A 21,263-nucleotide genomic window follows, 5' to 3' on the forward strand; every position below is an offset into this window, starting at 1 on the left:
ATTCTTTCAAGCCGTCAGGATGACGACTTCTCCAGCGATTTCTCATACACTATATTATTATTGACGCCATTCTTTATTTCTGCTTTTTAGCTCCAAACCTAACACAAAACACACATAATAGATATTCTAAAAGATTTGTTCTAAGAATCAAAAGTCTTTTCCTATACTCCTTTAATCGGACCTTCACCCCGAGGTATCGAGGTTCTTCTTGATACTGTTTTACCCAATGTTTTCCTCTCCAACCCCAAACATAGAGTGACAAGTTCTAAAACACTGCAGACTAGTGAGAGGAGGAAGGTCGCAGGGGGAGGAACTTGGAGGTCTGCCTGTAATGATCAAGCGGGATCCCCACTGGGGGGTGCCTCTAAGAGGGATGGCAAGTCAGTCTCTCCGCTCGTCCCCAGTGCTAAGTTCTCGAAAACCACTTGTTAGCCTGCTAGGATGTTCCGACCCTCACCCCGGCCTCTCGAGGCAGGCTCGTGGAAGCTTTGTCGCAGAGGGTGTATGTGAGGTGGGAGTAGACTTCGGGAAGAGGTCGACCCGCCAGCAGAAGTCGACCGTCCTGTCGCCAGGAAAGGGATTGCGGCTGTCGTGTCCCGTTCTCCTCCCTCAGGGACCCCGTCCTGGCGGGATCCCGCCTCCCAGAGCCCAAGGCAGTTGTGGGGAAACCCCTTGCCCTTTTTCGACGCCTGGCGCCGCCACCTCGCCCTCCCCTCTCCGACCCGCCGCCCGCCAGCCTTCAGGCCCTGCATCTTCTTCGCAGGCCCGGTTCTCTGCACGCCCGGCTCTGAGAGGAAACTATGGACGTGGTTCCCACCCGCGGGCGAGTGGAAAAGCCCACGGTGAATGCCTCGGGATCTCCCACAATTGCTGCAGGAAGAGGAAAGGGAGGAGGAAATGGACTTCAGGGCCTGGGAAAACTACCTCGATTCCCAATCTGGGGGAGGCCTTTAGATGGAGGAGAAGCCAAGGGGGAATCCTGGGCGGTTTCCCGGGAATCCATCCGCCAAGGGGAGGGTCACCCTGTCCGCACACAAGTTACTATGGCAATACAACCACAGCCTTCAGTTGCCATGGCAGCTGCTTATCCAATCCGATTGGTTTCCTTTCTCTGTCCCCCGGCTCCACCCTATCCCCCCTCCAACAGTCTCCTAGCGTGCATGGGGAGGGGCAGTAGAGAATAGGAGGGGATCTTTCGCGTCACTCCCTAGCGCGCGAGGGAAGACAAGAGTCGAGGGACTGGTGGGCGGAACTGTAGGAAGAAGGGGCAGCGTTTCCGGTGGGGAAGAGTGGAGGAGCGGAAAAAGGAAGAGAGAAATCGGGTGGAGTGGAAAGACGGGGGAAGACTTTAAGTGTAACTCGCGGTTGAGTTGGGCTCGATGTTCCAAGTGAGGCTGGGGTTGCCCCCTTGTGCGGGAGGACAAGGGTGGATTGGCAAGAAGCCTCCAAGCGCCACCAGCAGGTCGCTGAGCAGCCGCACAGGCTCCTCACAGCTCGCTGGTCCCAAGAGGGAGCACTACAGAGAGGCAGAAATCACCTGGAGGGACCGGCGCTGCTGAAGTCTCGCGAGAAGGGCCCCCCTACTTCCTTCCTCCGCTTCTCCCTCCTCTTTCCCCCGCCCCCTTCCCTTCTCCCTCCCCCACGCCCCTCCCGGGTCGGAGTGTCCCTGCGCCCCACGGGCCGGAGCAGCAGCTAGAGCAGCTTTCCCCGCTCCCTCCCCCTCGCCTCCCTCCCCCCCACCCCCCCGCCGAGCGAGGAGGAGCCGGAGGAGAGGAAGATGGCGGCGGCCGCCAGCACCCGCGGGGCCGCGGGACCGCTCCGAGGAGCCTGAGAGACCCACGGAGGCTTCGCGGGAAGACGCGGCGGCGGAGGATGAGCCTGCAGAGCGCGCAGTATCTCCGGTGAGTGCTGAGGCTGGCCCGGTACGTAGGGGGAGCGGGCCGAGGTTTGGGGCTCGGAGTAACAGACACAGAGGTGGTTTGTCCGGGGTGGTGGGGGACTTGCTTCGTTCTCTCCTTCCCGGACAGGGAAGCGGGGGCTACGAGGGTATCGCAGGAGGGGGCTGAGTGGGCTCACATGCCTGCATGGGTGCTCAGCCACCGCCGGCCGGGCTGAGGTCCAACGAAGCGGGTCCGTCCTGGTGCGAGGAGAGAGGTTGGGGAAGCGTGAGAGTGTGCGTGCGCGCGCGCCCAGGACCTTGGGCTCGCCGGCGAGGGGTAGGGAGAGACGCACGGGGAGGCGGCGGCTACCCCCAGTGGAGGTGGATGTGGAGGAGTCTGACCTCCCGGCGGGGGAAGGTGGGGTGGCGTGGGATTGGCTGGAGCCATGCATGAGGAGAGGACGGGGTGGAAGTCTGCACACCTGGGGTGTTGGGAAGATCCGGGAGGGCGGACAGGAGGAGGAGACCGCAGGAAACTGGAGTATGTTCTTCATTTTCGGGTTGGGAGTACTGAGAGATAATGTCATCTGTATATAGTTGACAGGGTGGGGGTGGGGGTGGGGGAGCTGAAGAAGGAATGGATGGGGAAGTGAGGAAAGAGGGAGGTCTATGGACAAGGTTGGGTTCCCCAGAAGAAACTAGGTTAGCATCAGTGGAGACGGAAGATACCATTCTGAGAGTCGTGTGCATTCATTAAGAGTAGTGTAGGGAACTTGTGTGTCGGAGGTAGAGTGACGCATGGGTACTTAGTGTGTGTGTGTGTGTGTGTGTGTGTGTGTGTGTGTGTGTGTGTGTGTGTGTGTGTGTGTGAGAGAGAGAGAGAGAGAGAGAGAGGTGTGTGAGATGTGTGTCTGCGGTGGGGGAAGGGCGGAGATTGATGCACTTTTCAGGAAGGAGAAGATGCAGATACATTGGAACTTAGTAGATGATAGCGAGACTATATGGAATGGAAAGACACTAGCTATTGTGCAGCCAGAAAGGTTCTGTGGAAGCTGAATACGAACTTGAGATAGAGGTAAAGAGGGCCAAAAATCTTGATGGCAGAGAAAAATGTGGTTGTTAGAGCCTGAGATTAACTGGGAAGTTACTGCTTAGAAAAGGGGAAGACCTTAAAATGGGTCCTTTTTGCCTTTGAGGAGCAGAACTAAGAAAGGCAGGCCTTATGGGAAGATGTGAAAAGAAGGTGGTTTCATACCTTGCCTGGGAAGGAACTGGATGGGGTCTGAAATGAGTGGAAAAGTCATATTATTTGTTTAGCAAAGTGAGAGTATTGATGTGTGAGTGGATCCCCATATATATATATATATATATATTGCAAGGGAAGGTATGTAGTTACATGATACATAGAGCGGCTATTTTACTTTTGAAAGCAGAAATAGTTTTATTGAGCAGAGTATGGAGAGGAGAAAATGGTGAGATCTTTGAACTAAGCTTGAATGCCTGAGTTTAACACGGCATGTATGCCCAATGACCATAGGACAGTTGGAATGATATCTGTATGTCGAGACCCTTTTTTCTCCTTTATTATCTCTTTATTGTTTAATAGCAGATAAACTTAGTAAATACAACTATGGCAAAGATTTATAGTTGATGCTGTAGAAAAATATAGGAACCATCAGGATAGTCCTTAATCTTAAGGGATTTGCAGTTTGATTTTCTATTAGGCAAGTAAATTAATAACAGCACAGTATATAATATGGTAACTACCGTAAAAGATACCAAGTGTTACAAGTCCAAAGATGGGGCTTATGTGAGCAATTGGGGGGAAATCAGGAAAGGATTCCTTTGTTCATTTGCTCATTCTTACACTTATGATTCATCAGTCGTTTTGTTGATCACCTGTATGGGAGGCATTGTACCAAATGCTGAGAATAGAAAAGTAAGGACTCCACCCTCCTACGGAGCTTACAGTTAGGCTTCTAGAAGAAATTCACACTTAAGATGAACAATATTCTGATAGGTGTGGATTGAGAAGAGGGGATTCCAAATGGAAGGAAGCTGAGCAGAGATATGTAGATGGGGAGGTTGGGGGGGAGGGAGGTGTTCTGTCCAGTTGGACAAGAACATAGGGTGATAACAGCTAGAAAAGCTTAGATAGAGTTGTATAGATTATCAAGTTTGACCCCCTTTTACAGTTGAGGGAAGCGAGCCCAAAGAAGTTAAAATTGTTGAGGATCACGAGGCTGGTATGTGGAAAGTGTAACTCAGATGCAGGTCTTCTAACTTTAAATCAGTTATACTGTGCCGCATGTTTGTGTTCTTCCATTCTTTCTATAAATATGGACTGAGACCTTACTGTATTCTAGGCTCTGAGGATACACTGATGAACAAAAGGGTGAACATGGGATGGTATAGTCTAGTAGAAGGACACAGCCAATAAACATGAGCAGATAAATATATATTGGGTGGTCACAAGTCCCAGGAAGAAACACAAAGTAAGACAGGGATGTACTGTTTTATATAGGCCAGGTGATCAGAGAAAGCCTATTTGATAAGGTGATCATAGTTAAGAGAGTTTTGAATATCATGATCCTTAGTTTATAGTTAAAATGGGTAGACAGTGGGGAATCTGAGATGATTTGTTAGAAGGGAATTCACATGTTCATAGCTATGTACTAGGAAAATGAATCTACTTGTGTAATGTATAGTGGACTCTTCGGGCCAGAAATAAGGTAGTGGCAGGGGGCTAGAAAGGTGTGATGAAAAGCAGACTGGGAGAGTGCTGGCACTTTTATTGGGAATATCAGTGGGCTTTGAGGGCTTCCGTGTTAATATATATTGTATTTCATAAGTACATGGTAGGGAATACTTATCCTTAGGTTGTGGAATCAGTGGTAAACAGCTTGAGATGAATTTAGTTCTTTGAAGAAGGAAGAAAAGAAAAAGAATGTACACAATGTTTAAATAACCTATATTTTCCAGTTAAAATTGAGCAGGCAAAATAGGGGCGGCATAGGATGTGGAGTCCCTTAAAGATTCCTGAGAGCCAAAATTGTCTCAATCTTGTGTGTCTGTCCTAAGTAAATTAAGCAAGTCTTAGGGCTAATAGTAATCTGGGACTGAGGGGGAAGGGGGATGGGTAATAAAGGCTTGCACCAGCCTGAATTTCCCTCCTCCTTTAGATAGTCATTCCATTTAAAGTCTGCTGTGGGGAGACTAGAGAATATCTTCAGGGAAGCATTATGTTCACTTTCTTTGAAAATAGAACTGTTGGTTTTTATAGACAATTTGGGATGATGTTGGGTATTGCTGAATGAGTGTAGTTGGGAGTAAGGAGTTGTTATTTGTGACCTTTACTTTAGGAACAGGTTTCTTGCCTACCTTTGTCAATGGTGGAAGACCATGACTGGGCAGTTTTTAAACTGCATAGCTACAGATCTTCCCTCATGTAGATGAAAATTAGTTTTGTCTCAGCTGAATTTTAATTTAATTTAGAGTAAATGAGCTGAGGTGTTTGGCACTGAAATGGTGGGGTGGTGGGAAACCAGGGAGCAAGATGGCAGTTTCAAAAGAGTGAGAAATGAGGATAGCTTCAGTAAGACCAAGAAAGAGGGAATTCAACATCAAGGGAACTGAAGTACTCTCAAGTTGTAGAAATAGAGCAGAGATGAAAGGAAGAAAACCTAACCTCTGTATGGAAAAGAAGGTGATATTCTGGGCAAGAAAGGATAATGAGATTTTTTTTTTTTTTAATTAGAAGAGAAGTGATATTTTTTGTAATAGCAGAGTGACAAGAGTCCTTTTCTTACATTTTATAAAAATAAGAAATGGTCTTAGATGTGGGGGTTCTAGGCTGAATAGCATTGGGAATTTATTACTCAAATTGAAGAAAAATTCAGAGTATTTTCTCTTGGTTTATGACAAAAGGAAAGATTTTTTTTTTTTTTTTTTTTTTTTTTTTTTTTTTGTCGTTTTTTCGTGACCAGCACTCAGCCAGTGAGTGCACCGGTCAGTCCTATATAGGATCCGAACCCGCGGCGGGAGCGTCGCCGCGCTCCCAGCGCAGCACTCTACCAAGTGCGCCACGGGCTCGGCCCAAAAGGAAAGATTTTAAAAGACCTTGGCACCTCTGTTGAGTAAAAGGAAAAAGGGTATATGGAATACAGTTCATTTGGTGGGAGTGGGAGAAGGCTGAGGATATGCTATAGATGACATTGTAGGTGAGGTATAATATCATGCTTTAAAATAATGGCATTTTGAAAGAATAGAAATATGGAAATTAACATATCAAAGTTGGAAAAGCATGGTTGGGGGAAGAAGCATTAAAGTACCAGACAGAGAAGACATCATCAAAGTTGTTCTGGAAAATAAGAAAGTAGAATAATCATAGCCATAGGGAATACTAGTCAAATAGGTCAAATCCTGTTCTAAAAGGTGGCACAAGTTCCAATGAATGACATCTGCCTACACTTGTGGGAGGTACTGTTCGTACTCTGTACTCCCTCCCACTTTCCTCCTTTCCTTCTTTCATTATTCTCTTTTTGTCTTTAATTTCTCCCTATGCTGTAGGTGTTCAGTGAGATCCACTTGAAGTTGTTCCCTGTTGTTAGACCCCTTTACAAGAGAGGTTCACAATTTGTCCATTTTGTTAAGTTCTTTTGCATGATACCTCTGTAGTGAAGAGGCTGTATTCCAATAGCACTCTTTTTTTTTCCAGAAACTTTGTTACCAGAGGTAGAAATGATATAACAGCCACAGAGTTGTTTTCTGAGATAGCAGAAAAATGGTTTTCATTCAAACAGGAATTAAAATATCCAGTATATTGTAATATAAAATGTGTCACTGTAAATCTTGGGAGTGAGAAATAAAGGGAGGGGATGAGACTGGATAAAAAGCCTTATCCTAGCCTGGGGAGAGGAACAGGAAAGGTAGTGGGAGCACTAGGAGGAATATATAACTAAATAGGATGGGTCTAGGTTCTAGAAGAAACTGGTAATACCTGGCTGGGTAGTCACTGGTGGGAGGGGAGGGACAGGATGGGAACTCTCTGTAGTTTATTCTCAATTTCTCCATAAACCTAAAACTGCAATAAAAAGTCTATTAAAAAAAACCCCATCCTATAGCATGTGCTAATATTAATCCACATGGGCCATGAGGTCTTTTTCCCCTTGCCCCATCTCCTCTTCCCACTATGCATGTCCTTTACAGGATATAAAGTAACTTTGGTCCCAGAAAATCAGCTAAACATGGCTGATTTACCAAACATGGTAAAATTATTTGAAAGGAATGACTGTCTCTTGAGGCTTATAAGACTTTGCTGTAATGGTGTTAATAGTGTATTACCTGCTTGGATATTGACTGGCTAAATTATTTTAGTCGTTAATTTCTGTTTCCCTTGTGGTTTCAATTGGATTCAAAATGTATACTTCCTTTGTTTCATTTCTTTGCTACCTTCATGGTAGAAGAAGCCATTGCTGAGGTTTCTGTTGTTGCTTTTTTTTAAATTTTTTTTTATTTTTTTTTTCGTGACCGGCGCTCAGCCAGTGAGTGCACTGGTCATTCCTATATAGGATCCGAACCCGCGGCGGGAGCGTCGCCGCGCTGCTAGCGCAGCACGCTACCGAGTGCGCCACGGGCTCAGCTTCTGTTGTTGCTTTTAAAGGATATGTTATAACATCTGGACCCACTAGCTAGCAAGTTTCTCATGAGGCAGTTTTGGACTGATGAGTAGTTCAGTTTGACAGGGCCAGTTTGTGTTTTATATTGGAGAAAAATTATTGCAGGCTCCAGCTAAATCTCTACTTGGCTAGCCTTTCAGATTTTTATTGGTGGCATTAATGAGTACCTGAAAGTTTAGGTGGGTTAGTTTAACTGATTGATCTTGTTCAGAGAATAAATTATTAAGCAGATGTTCTGCAGAAAGTGGATTGTTGATCCGTATGTAGGTATCTTGGCAGATAGTCATCATGTACTCGTATTGCCATTTCAGTTTTGCAGTCAAGCTATATGTTAATTTAGTTACTGTATTGCTGTGAGTAGACTTATCAATAGTCTGGGAGATTGTAACTAACAGAGGCTAATCAGCATTTATAGGTAAATATAGGAATGGAGTTTTGGCTACCCTCACTTACCCACGTGGTAAGTGAGAACTTGTAACCAATTCCTTTCTTGTTAGCATTAAGTGGAGCTGCTTAGGAAGGCTGTTTTTACTCTCCCCTAGACCCAGTTTTCAGTCAGTGGGAAGAGGAGGTAACTACTAATTGTTTAAGAAAACTTAGGAATCTCAGGTAGACTAAGTAGCAACTTTGGATTTTTTTCTTGTTTGTTTCATTTAAAACAGGGTTTCTCAACCTTGGCACTTATTGACATTTTGGGCCAGATAATTCTTTGTTGCGGGGGGTTGTTTTGCATTGGAGGATGTTCAACAGCGTACCTGGCCTTCTCCCATTAGATGACAGTATCATTCCCCCATTTGTTACAACCAAATATGTCTCACACATTGCCAAATGTTCCCTGGAGGTGCAAATTTCCCCCCAGTTGAGAACCACTAATTTAGGAAAGATATATTGTTTATACACAGCATAGGTTCATTTTCTGGTTTCTTCCTCCACTAAACCACAGATTATTTCTTAAGCTTTCTTCTCCGTTTTCTCTTAGGCAGTAATAGGATAGTTACCATGTTCAGACTTTACCCATAAACACTTATACATATTTTAATTTTTTTGTTCTGTGTTTTATTTTACTGGCAGTTATTGAATACTTACTATGTGCAGAACATAAATTATAGGGGCTTTGCCTATGGCAAATTCAAAGATACTGGAGAAAGACATTTAACTAACTGTAATAGCAGGTAAACTGGTAAGCACTATCGTAGAGAAACAAAAGTACTGTGTGAGTATAGGGAAGAAGTTTATTGCAACAGGCGTGGAGGTGGTGGTAGGAGGGTTTCTTAGAGGAGGTGAAATTTGATCTGAGAGTCGAAAGATGGATGAGACTTTAAAAAGTGGATCCTGGGCAAATTAGCATTTCAGGCAGTAAGAACATCTCCTGGCTCCTTTATTCCAAATAGATTTTTAAAAATTTTGCTCACTCTCATTTAATGTATGACATTAGCATTCTGACTAGGCCTTTCTAAGTTTTTCTTAGAAAATTAGCCTGAAAATTAGTCTTTAGCACTGACTAATGCTATAATTTTACACCTCTGCCTTCTGGACATTCTGAAGTTTAGAAGTCTTACTCTCATATCAAACCGAACACTCTTAAAAGTAAACTCTTGGCTGGCCAATTAGTTCAGTTGGTTAGAGTGTGGTGCTGATAACACCAAGGTCCAGGATTTGATCTCCATACCAGCCAGCCACCAGGGGAAAAAAAAGGACACTCTTTATTCTTTCCCTTCTCCCCACTCTACTATGTTTTCTCCTTTTCCTCACTGGTGCTGCTATTTGCTCCCCGCCCCACCCCGCCTCCCCATTCAGGTTTAAATGCTTGCAGTCAGTTTTCAGTTCTCCCAGTTTTCTTACTCTCTCTTACACTTACAGTATTTTGGAAATGTTGCCTTCCTTTGGAAATGTCTCCCCTTTTTCATTGCCGGTGCTGTCAGCTTTATACCCATACTGTTGAAATACTCTTCCAACCTTGCCTGAAGTTCTCGCAGTAATAAAAAGAAAGAATTAACTTTGGAGTTTAAACACTGCTCACTACTTTCTCTGTTTTTGGATTAACAACATCTCTGGGTCTTGATTTCTTAATCTGTAAAATGGAACATTAATCTCATAAAATTGCTGTCAGTGTTGAAATAACAAAGATTTACATGTGTTTAACAAACTACTTCTCTTTCAGACTCTACCACCTGTCCCTTTGCCAATTAATCTCCTGTTTCTACATTGATATTCCTGAAAAAGTATTTGTATATGACTTTCCCTTCCTTAAAATCCTTAATCTGGCATTGTGGGTTTTCAATAAAATGACTCTTGTTTGCCTCTGCCATGTGGTATCTCCTTACCCTTTGATAGGAACCAACTGCTTTAGCCAGAGTAATCTGCTCTGTGTCTTCTAAACATGGCATATCCATTTCTGCCTAAATCTCTCTGCCCATGCCATTTCCCCTGTTGGAAGTGCCATCCTCCACTAGTTTAGCTTAAGTGTCACCTTCTTTGTGAAGACTTCGTTGTGTACTCTGGTGATTTCTGCATTCTTTGAACCCAGTAGCATTTCCTGTCTCTGAGTCATTTGGTACTTATAATTTCTTAATTTTGTAATGATCTCTTTTTTTATATGTGACTTATCTGTGCACCTAGATCATGATAGAGAAAGTGTCTCAGCACTTTTCAAATGCATAGTGTGCATAATAGATGTTAGATAAAATTTTCATGCTTTTGTTTTACTTTTGCAAAACATTTAGGAATACTTACTGTATGCCACTGGTAGGCTCTGGGAATATAAAAATGAGTGAACTGATTCTTGTTCCTTAGGATAGTGGTCCCCTGGAGGTGACACATGTTGCACAGATATTTCAAAGGGATGCCATCTACTGAGTATACTGAGGAACTTTTCCTGCCTGGGAGAGTTCAGAGAAAACTTCTGGAATTGAACACCTGAGTTCAGTTTTAAAGGATGAGTATGATTAGCCAGGTGCAAAAAAAGAAGGGAATAGTATAGCAGGCAGAGGAACAAAACGAGTAGATGTCTCAGGGCTATGTGTTTGAGAAACTCTAAAAAAAGTTTAACTTTAGGAACGATTGAGAGTTCTGTTGATGCAAACATCATGTTCAGATGAGACTGGCAGTCAGGTTATGTCAAGTAAATTAAAGAGATTTTGATTAATCCCGGTCTCATTCTTCATTCCCTTTGAGATTCTCTTTCAACGAACTTGGTCATTAATCTTAAGAGAGCAATTTGTACGAGTGTTTGAGTGACTCGTGTTTGTTGTACACATTCCTACTGGAACAGGGAGACACAAGAGAAATGTTTATGCAGTGCCTATAATACTTCCTTTGAGATACATAAAGATTTAGATTTCCTTCCCCTACTTTTGTAAGTAGCCTCATCTTAGGTAAAAATTAGTTATTTGGGACATTATTAAATTATTATATGGGAGAACATGAGAGTTATAATGAATACAAGTAATTCTGAAAACAACTTTGGGTTGACAGGACTTATTTTATATAGAGTCCTCGCCTCTTCAGCTAAGGAGACAAGGATGGAGGTTGAGGTGAGGGAAGGAATAGTTCTGTGCATTAGGGGGAAACATCAGAAAGCTTTAGTTACTGAGATTAAGTGGAGTCTCTTTGGATTTAACTTTTTCAAGTCTGTTAAAGAAAAAGAACTTTGCAGACTCCTTTTGATGATAAGCATTTTGTTCTCACAGTTCTTGATTTCTGTGGTGTCTAATCTTAAATGAAAAGCATTATTCCAAAGTCTGTCATGTTTAAGTAACTGTACTGATGTAGTAATATCCTCAGTCTGTTTCCTAAAACTCTATGGGTTCACAGACTGCAGAAGTTGGGTACTTTTTCCTTTCCTACTCTTCCCAAAGGCACAGTATTTCAGTGTTATGTTAGTTGGGATACGGTATATTAGAATGTGTTTTACTAGTACTGCCTCTTAGAGAGGTCATGTATTATTATTCAGTTTTTTTAATCAGGTGATTACTTAAACAGATTTTCTTTGAGATACTGTACAGTGGTGAAGTAATTAGTAGTGAGTAGTGAGATTCAAAGTAAAATGCAGCTAGAACATGGTATTCAAAGAAAACATTAAAGATTGCTTACTTGAAAAAATTTTTATTACTGGTCAAAAAAGATAAAAAGCATAATGTTAAGAGAACCATCACAGGATAAATTTGAGTATAAAAGAGTATCTTGTGGCTTCTGCAGAGTTTTTTGCTGTGTGTACATACACAGCTTGTGTAATATATTTTAAAGTGAAATTGTACTTTTAATTTCTAATTCTATAAAATTCATATTTCTCAAATTCTGCTTAATTTAAATAACCAAAATGACAATGTTATTTGTTTGCCTGAAATAATCATTAGTTTTGTTTTTTAATGAAAAAAGGACAGGACACATTAAGAAGCACAACTTACATGATAAGGTATATTGATCATAAATTCTGGTTTATAAAAGGAAAGAAAAGAAAAGAAAATGTAACAGATGAATCACTTTCTTTTTATTTTGTGTTTTTTTTCCCGAGATTAATTGCTTTCTAATTTAAAAAGATAGTTTATTAATTCAGTTGCCTGTAGACCAATACACAGGAGTCTTTCCGGCTTCCTTATGTCTTAGGAAACATGAGATAGCAAGTTGAATGAACAAGGTCTTTAAATTAAGACTGGCCTAGTTTGTATTTAGGTTGTCCTAAGTTCAGATCCTTGCTCTGCTATGTACTAGTAATGTGACATTGAACCTCTCTAGTTTTAGTTTTGCAATCTGTAAAATGACAGTGATAGGATTACTGGGAGAATTAGATGAGAAGATGTATATATATGAAGTCCGGCATAGTTCCAGGTGGGTAAAGAGCTTAGATTACTGCATTGATTTAATTTTCTGCATTCTGAATATATCAGTATTTAATTTATAAACTTGCTAATGTTGTCTTTGAATTGGGTGGGAGCAGTTTTGCTGTAAATGGCTGTAGGGTAGTTGAGGGGTCTTTACTGTGAAGTGGACTACTTTATTCCTCAGGGGTACCATTTTACCTTTTATTCCTGTTTTATATTTTTCAAAATGCTTTTATTTTTTTTAAAAAAGATGACCGGTAAGGTGATCTCAACCCTTGACTTGGTGTTGTCAGCACCACGCTCAGCCAGTGAGCTAACCGGCCATCCCTATATGGGATCCAAACCCATGGCCTTGGTGTTATCAGTACTGCACTCTCCCGAGTGAGCCACGGGCTGGCCCCAAAATGCTTTTATATAATTGTCTTAAATGTACGCAATAACCTTGCATAATTGGATTGGCATTTTACAGAGAAGGAAAATTAGACTCAAGGTACCTAATTAGAGGCAAAGTTAGTATTGGCCTTAATCTGCTCCCTCGTTGTCCACTGCACACACTTGGACAGTGACCTTAAAAATGAAAAGTTTCCCTTTAGGTATCCACATTTGCCATTGATGTTGTCAGGTGGTGTAATATATTTAATTTAAATGGTTCACAATCAGGTAGCTGCAAATTCATGTATTAAAAAGCATATTTTTTAAAAGTTACTTTATATTTCTTAAAATTTCAAGTGCTGATACAGATCTGGTTCTTACCACTTTTAGAATCCAGGAGAATAATATATACTTATTTTAAAAAATGAAACATGAATGAAACAAAAAAACCAGAAGTTGGTAAGTGTGATCATCTGACAGTGAAAGAGTGTTAACTGCTGCTGGTACAGCAGTCATAAGTCTAGACTGTTCCAGGCACTCAGGAATGATGGTCATATTGCTGTCTAGGGTTGTATAGCTTTCTCGTCATTTTTTATATGTACATAAACTTATCTACATACTTGCGTATTCATATGTATGTACCTACTTTAGAAAACTGGGATTGGGCTATATCATATGGTTTTGTAATTTCTTTTCACTTAACATTATCAAAGACATGTTCATAATTATATATCTGTAGCATCATTGAAAACATCAGCATACTGTTCTGTTGTATGGAAGTACTGTAATCTTTTAAACTGATTTCCTAACAGTAAAAATCTATGCTGTCTCCAGTACTTTATTATTGTAAAAAATGTTGCAGTGAGTATCTTGTACACATATATCCCTTTGTACATCTATTTGAGAGAAAGTGTATTCACATTTAAAAATACTTTGTTAGGTGTGGTAGGCAGAATAATGTACTCTACCTCGTCCCCAAGGATGTCCACATCCTAATCCCTGGAACCTTTGAATATTATTTTACTTGGTAAGAGGGAATTAAGGTTGCAGATGGAGTTGATGTTGCTAATCAGCCTGACTTTAAAATAAGTAGATTATAGTGGATTATCTGGTGGGCCAATGTAATCACTTCCTTTAAGTGTGGAAGATGGGGGCGGAAGCTTTAGAACCAGAGAGATGGCATCCTTCTGGCTTTGAAGATGAAAGAGAACAAGGAGCCCAGGAATGCAGGCAGCTTCCAGAACCAGGAAAAGATCAAAAACAGGATTCACCCCTAGAGCCTCCAAAAAGCAATGCAGCCACGATGACACCTTGATTTTAGCCAACTGGTACCATTTTGGACTTCTGACTTTCAGACTTGTAAGATAATAAATCTGTGTTGTTTTAAGCCACTAAATTTGTGGTAATCTGTTACAGCAACAATAGGAAACTAATGCAGTAGATACTGCCATAAAACACCAGAAAGTTTGAACTGTTTATTCTGGCCCTAGCAGTGTTTAAAAGCACCTGTTTCCACACATCCACACCAGTACTGAGGGTCTCATGCATCTCACTTTTTTAAAGCAGAGCCCTTGATATCTTTACCTGCATTCCATGTGGGCAAACCTATCCAGTACAATAGCATCTCTCAGAATGTATTCTATTGAACATGAGTTCACTGGGATATTCATAGGTGTTACAATTACCAATATTTCCAAGGCAAAATAAATTTAAGAACACTGGGTTAAATTGGATTATTTACTGTAGGACTTCTCCTTAGCTTGTGATATACTATATTTATTATGAACCTCCAAGAGGGAGATGTAGTTTGTTGTTTCCAAAGTTATGTTATATTTCACAGGATCAATATTTTCTTGGAATGCTCTTTTGAAAATGCTGCTCTCCTATTTCAGTTCTTTCACTTCTTTACCTTTCTCTTAATACATTGTCCTTCACATATGCCCATATCATACCTTAGACTTTGTCATTTTTTAGAACTCTTCTACCTTTAAAATCCAAAATTCACCCCTTCTATTCTGACTACAGCCTCATGTCCATCATTCTAACTGCTTCTGATTAAGACTTCTAGTGCACTGATTCCTCTTCCTTTTTCTCTATTAGTCCCTTCCTACTTTTCCCTTTTCTTCCTCCTCCTTTCTTTGCTCTTCCTTCCCACTCTTCTTTAGACATCACTTTAATTACTGTCTTACCAGTACTTTTGGTTCCCTTGTCCCATTGTCCTTGCAGCTCAGTTCTTTGGGAAAATCCAACACTGAATGATTCTGACGGTATGCCTCTTTGGGTATTATGGGTAGCCCTGCTGGAAAAAAAATCGTAAAGACTGGCCAATGCTGTTTAAATGTGTAGTTTTCCACTTCAGTATCTGTTAGTTCTTTTTTCTCCCTGGTTTGCCCACTTCTTTATAGTAGCTATTTTAAGCTTTTACTATTTTCTTGAAGCTTTACTACACTTAGCAGATGGCCTTTACAGTAAACATAAAATAAAAGACTTTTGGTGGGATTGATCTGCTTTCTCCTCCCTCCTGCACTAGTCCTTGACGCCATCCCACTTCTCAGAATGGAGGTTTCTTTCCTCCAAATGAAAGTTGCAGTCTCTGTTTGCTCTGGCTCTCACAGTATTTTTTATATTTATCTTCTTTCTCTGTACTGGAGTTTCATCATAAACATTTAAACAAGCTCCCCTTAATCTGTCATTCTTCCCTAGCTGTGTTCTATCATTTGTTTTCCCCATTTATCACCTTAAAAATGTGGTGTATACAGACTCTACTTCTTGAATGCCCATTGCTGTCCGCCCTTACCACTCCACTGAAACTGTGCTTGCCCATGGACTTTTTGTTACCATCTGTTTTCTCTGCAGCATCCAAGATTTCTTCCTTTTGCCTCCCCATCTACAAATTAATTGAGCACAGGGACTGTTTTGTTAACAGTTGTATCCTGAAGGCTTCTGCAGAGTCTGGAACACAGTGGAAGCTTAGCATATATTTGCTGAATACTCATTCAAAGAATGTGTTATGCATTTCAGTTTGCTTACGTTTGTTATGACTTTTTGCTCTGGCCTTGTTTATGTTTTCGTGGGTTTCCCTGTTGCCTTTTTTTTTTTTTTTTTTTTTTCCCTATTTAACTATTTGGATTTGTCTAGTACTCTTTCTACTTGTCTTTTCCTTGTTATGTTCAGAATAATTCTGATATGGAAAGCTGTTACCTCATGTGATTTACTTTATCAATTTGTTACTTTCCTTTCAAAAGTGAAGCTATGGTATCAGAAAGTTTAGCTTGATACTCCAAATGCAAATGAGAGTTTTGGCCAAGTTGAGCACTTAGATTGATTTAACAGCAAGGCCTCTGCTTCCTCACTTCCCTGGGTTTGAATACTGAGTGTGAGACCTTGGATAAGTTACCTAATTCTTTTGATTCCAGTTTCATTACTGGTAAAATGGAGATAATATGTTTCTTAGGGCTTGACAAGGAATACAGGAGATAATAGAGTAAAAGTTCTTAGCAAGGTGCCTTGTGCTTCGTAAAAGAAACCAATCAGCGGAGTTTTTGTTATTAATATTAGTATGTTATTTGGTATATAAAAACCTCACGTTCTTATGGAGCAGTTGTCCTATATCGTCTTTATTGGATTTCTTTAGTTTTCTTCTTTACTTGAATGTACGTATACAAAGTTCTGAAGTAGTAATAGGACCACTGGATCAGGGACAATCCTTTGACTATATGTGCATTTGACTTATGGCCATTTAATTTTATTCTTCTCAGAGGACTAGGAATAGAACTTCTTGTAACAGTTTATTTAGGTGACTGGTTTTAAAGAAATTGGGGTATGTGAGAAACGTTCTCACCCGTCCAATGCCAAAAGATGGACACGGAGACATGAGGTGTGGCGAAGCAAGACTTTAATGGTGGTCTTGCAAGATTGCGTGTCTAATGAACCAGGCACACCCCAAAAGGTTACATCGAGCAATTTATTCCCTAGTGCGCAAGTCCCTCCCCCAGTTTCTCATTAGTTGAGTACTATGGATTGTACAATCTTCCTGAACGTTGCCTAAGTTTTATTACTTCCTTATAAAGCATTTATGGTCTCCTTCCCTCTGGCAGAAAGGGGTGGAATCAGGACAAGCCCATGAAAAAGGCCAGTTGGAAGTCCTGAGGAGGAAGAAGAACCAGGAAGTAAAAAGAACAAGGTGACCAGCCACCATCTTGAGAAGTCACTATAGGGAAAGTGCACTTTCAGGGACTATCACACCACAAACAAGTTAGTCAAGCAACCGTTGTTAAGCTATTCTTGAAAATGAATCATGGGCTACTTTCCCACAGGGTACTAAGGATACCATGATCGATGTTATAAACCATCTTAAGGGAAACAAAATAAGCCTTAGAAGACTAGTCTATCTAAAAGCACCATTTCAGGAAGAAGATAAATTTGTTTTCAAAGAGGAACATCGTGACCTAGACGCTAATGTGCAAGTTGTGTGGGGAGGAATGTAAGGACATAGGCTAGAGAGGGGGTCAGGTGACAGATTATGAAACTCATTGCAGTTTGAGTTTGGTCCTGAAAGCCCTGGCAAGTCATAGGAGTATTTTAAATAAGAAGTGATAGAACCAGAGGAAGAAAGCCCATACTAGTGAATTGGAATAAGTGAGTAATTAGGAGGCTCCAGATGAGAAATGACTGTGGCCCAGACTGCGTGACTAATGGCATATATTTCATCTTCATACACAAACCCTGTTGAAGTAGGTGCTTTTCTTGATAAAACATGTTACTTTTCTTTGGTTTTATATCCAAATGTGGACATAATTTCTTTTTTAAGATTACTCATTTCAGATCCCCATATTCCCATGGTAGAAATGAGAGAACAATTTAGAATCTGGGAATTTTGGCCGTGTGTTGTAAAAGTGAGTTTGAAAATGATATAATGTGATACCAAGCTAATAAAATAGCTATAAAGGACAAAACAAACTTTTTCCTCCTTTACTTTCACTCAAGCCAGCGCAGCGCACCACACTTCTGTGACCGGATGTGTGAGAGTTTTTCTCCATATATTAACCGAATTCTCCAGTGGCCAACAACTGGATATCCTATAATTCAGCTCAGTTCTGACACTGTCTACCTGGAGACAGTGTCAGATCTCACAGGTTGAAGGTGCATCCCACAAGACTGTCCCCACTTTAGACACTGATCACAAGTAGTAAGTTCTCACCTAATACCTCTGACCAACCAGCCATAAATTGGGGTTCCCATAACCCCCCTCCTTGTGTTTGGTAATTTGCAAGGTGGCTCATAGAACACAGGGAAACACTTTACTTATGTTAACCAGTTTATTATAAAGGATATTGTAAAGGATATAGATGAACAGCCAGATGAAGAGATGAATAGGACAAGGTATGGAGAGGTGCAGCGCTTCCATGCCCTCTCTGGGTGTGTCACCCTTCCAGCACTTCCATGTGTTCAGCAACATGGAAATTCATCAAATCTTTGTTGTTCAGGAGTTTTTATAGAGCTTGATCCCAGAGATCAGCAGGTGGAGCTGAAATTTCCAGTCCTTTAATCACTTAGTCTTTCTGGTGAGCAGCCCCATCCTGAGGCTATCTAGGGGCCCCACCCTAAGTTACCTCATTAGCATAAACTCAGGTTTGATTAAAAGGGACTCATGAACAATCTTGGGCCTCCATATCTGCAGGTTCCACTTTCTTGGATTCAACCAACCCAGATTGAGAATTGAAAATACCTTATACCAATATCATATACTGTATTTGTGGGCTGCAGAACCAGTGGATTTGTAGGACTGACTTTTCATAAACGTGTTCCATGGGGCTGACCTTGGGACTTGAGCATTTGTGGGTTTTGGTATTTTTTGGGATATGGGGGATCCTTGGAACTAATTCCCCAAGGATACTGAGGAAGGACTGTGACAAGATACTCCTATCAGGAACTTCCAAGGGTTTTAGGTGCTCTGTGATAGGAATTGGGGACAAAGACCAAATATATTTCATATTATACCACATTACCCCTAAAGTTTTCTGCTTTTCAGTTAGTTACTGCCACTGTTTCTTTCTTTTTGGGGGGAGGGGAGCAGCTGGCCAGTACAGGGACCCAAACCTGTGACCTTGGTGTTACAAGGCTGTACTCTAACCAATCCACTGTTTCTTTATATGTGAAATAATGATTAGTCTTTCCTCTCCACTATTTTTGGCACCTGGTTTGAAGCCACAGGTGATGGTAGCTCTCAAATGTGTCACCAGAGTAATCCTCTCCTCTTAAATCCTAACAGGGAATTGCTTTCCTTCATATAAAGATTATATCTTCTTCTTATAAAAGTAAATCTTTACTATTTTTTTGTTGCATTTGGGAAGTGTGTGCAGTATATCCTGATGTGGTCGTATATATCCTTTAATATAAATCGTTGTAAAACTTTAAAAGGGAATCCTGAGTTAATATTCTTCATTTTAAATTCTTTTGGTATGTTATATTATGATTTTAGAAATAATGTTTTTAGGAATCATTTAGACCTGTTTGTTGTTTGAAAGTCTTCTTAATGATTATGCTCTTAGACTCTCTGCCATATGGATCCTGGGTTAGCATCCGTTTACCTATAATCTGGCAGACACTGACTTACTTTTGTTTTTTTCAGTTCTGACATTAAGGCTTGCATGTAGAGTAGCAGTAAGGAATGATAATTTTATAGAGAAGGTCTGTTTGTATGTTCTTTGGACACGATTAATACCAGTAATAGCCAGTGCTTACAATTATTTTGTGTCATATACCATTCCAAACATTGTAAGTATATTAACTCTTGGAATCCTCATAGCAGTATTATGATGTATATACCACTATCGCTCTGTTTTACAGATAGGCAAACAGGTGCAAAATAGTTAAGCCCAGTGTCAAACACAAAGTGGCAGAGCTGGGTTTTGAACCCAGGAGTCAGGTTCCAGAATCCATGCTTTCAACCATGACTCTATCTATAGTTTTCTATTATATGCCTAGGATTATAGGACTTTGTTTTTATTTTATTTTTTGTTTATATGCCTAGGATTATAGGACTTTGTTTTTATTTTATTTTTTGTTTATATAGTATGTTTATGTAGAACATTATATAATATATATAATTATATATATATAATCTGAAGAAATTTCTCTCATCATTCTCAACCTTCCTAATGCATTTATTTTCTGTGAGAAGGTGGGATAGTTTTGTCAAAAAGCTTACTTATGGTAACATAAATTTATTTATATTTGAAATAAATTCATTTACACTGCTTGGAATTGTCTTACTAACTTGTTGATTTGCTACTCCTTCCTCCTTAAACTGTTCCTCCTGCATTTTCTGCCTTAAGTATCACTACTTAAATATAGTCTTATTTTCAAGGACCTTTGTGAATATTGAAAGCCAGCAATTATGGGGAAAAATAACTCTGACACACTTGGGCTAATAGAACAAGTAGAGAATGACTTGCCAGTTTTTGTAGATAAGACTGGAATTTCTTTTTCCTTATTCCTATTTCCTTCTTGGTAGAGTTATTACTTAGAGATGTTCAGGTGCCAGCTTCTGACAATAAAGAATGTAATTTTGCATGTATAAAGTTCAGATCTTAGATAATAATTTGCTTTAGAAGGAAAACCTTGAAATAACTAATTTTTAAAGTTATACTTTTATATGTGACCTGACATCTTTGAATTTACTATTTTCTTTCTAAAGCATATTGTCACCTGAAATGGAGACAGCAGAAATGTAGTTAACTCAAGAAAAGGGACAACTTTCCTCTACTTACCTCACAGTCTTAACTTCTTTCTTTCATATGATTTCACGTTGTCCCTGAAAAGTTTCTTTTTCCAAAAAGACTTTCTGTGAGTTTTCTCAGATAATTGACTAGTGTTTCTCTTTATTCTCAATCCTTTTTCATGGTAGTCACATTACTTTTGTGTGTATTCACCATTTTGTTCTCTTGTTGGCATATGAGGGAAGGGCTTTCTCTTAACTGTTTTGGTACAACCTTAGAGCCATACTGATACTCAGTAAATGTTGACTAGTAATGTATGAAATTGTACTTATTGTAAACATTTTGAATTATATAAATTTCTCAAAATAATTGACATGTCTCAGTCTTCAAGGAATGGTAGAGTCTGAATAATTAATCAATAATCATCATGATGTAAACAGAACTAAGCACACTTGATCTAAGTAATGAAAAGAGGCAAAAACTGTATCATAGTCTTTTTAAGAAATGCTAATAACTAAAGGTGTAAGGGTGGGAGAATAAGGGGAGTTTATCAGTTGGGTTTTTAGATGTGAGGAACAAAAACAACTCTGGCTCATTTAAGTATTAAAGAGCTTGAGACCTATTGCTTCTGTAACAAATGACCACAAACGTGGTGGGTTAAAGCAATACAAATGTGTTATGTTACAATTCTGAAGGTCAGAAGTCTGAAATGGAGTCTCTAAAGGGAGAATCCTTTTCCTTGCCCTTTTCAGTTTTTGAGGCTCATGGTCCCCTTAACACCTTCAAAGCCAGT

At 40.4% G+C, this 21,263-nt stretch overlaps 1 protein-coding gene across 6 annotated transcripts in view; it reads left to right on the forward strand.

Annotated features, from left to right (window-relative positions):
- Positions 1–1,582: 1,582 nt before the first annotated feature.
- SMG7 (SMG7 nonsense mediated mRNA decay factor) overlaps positions 1,583–21,263 on the forward strand; it is an 80,893-nt gene continuing 61,212 nt past the window's right edge. For 3 of the 6 annotated variants that reach the window (XM_063104006.1, XM_063104009.1, XM_063104008.1), the window contains exon 1: positions 1,629–1,901. In XM_063104006.1, coding sequence (XP_062960076.1) covers positions 1,873–1,901 — 29 coding nt within the window. In that variant the 5' untranslated portion in view covers positions 1,629–1,872. Of the gene's footprint in view, positions 1,902–21,263 lie in introns of all 6 variants that reach the window. The other 3 variants (XM_063104010.1, XM_063104007.1, XM_063104005.1) reach the window with 3 other exon arrangements.

The sequence above is a fragment of the Cynocephalus volans genome, chromosome 8 (genome assembly GCF_027409185.1).
Source record: "Cynocephalus volans isolate mCynVol1 chromosome 8, mCynVol1.pri, whole genome shotgun sequence".
NCBI classification, from domain to species: Eukaryota; Metazoa; Chordata; class Mammalia; order Dermoptera; family Cynocephalidae; genus Cynocephalus; species Cynocephalus volans.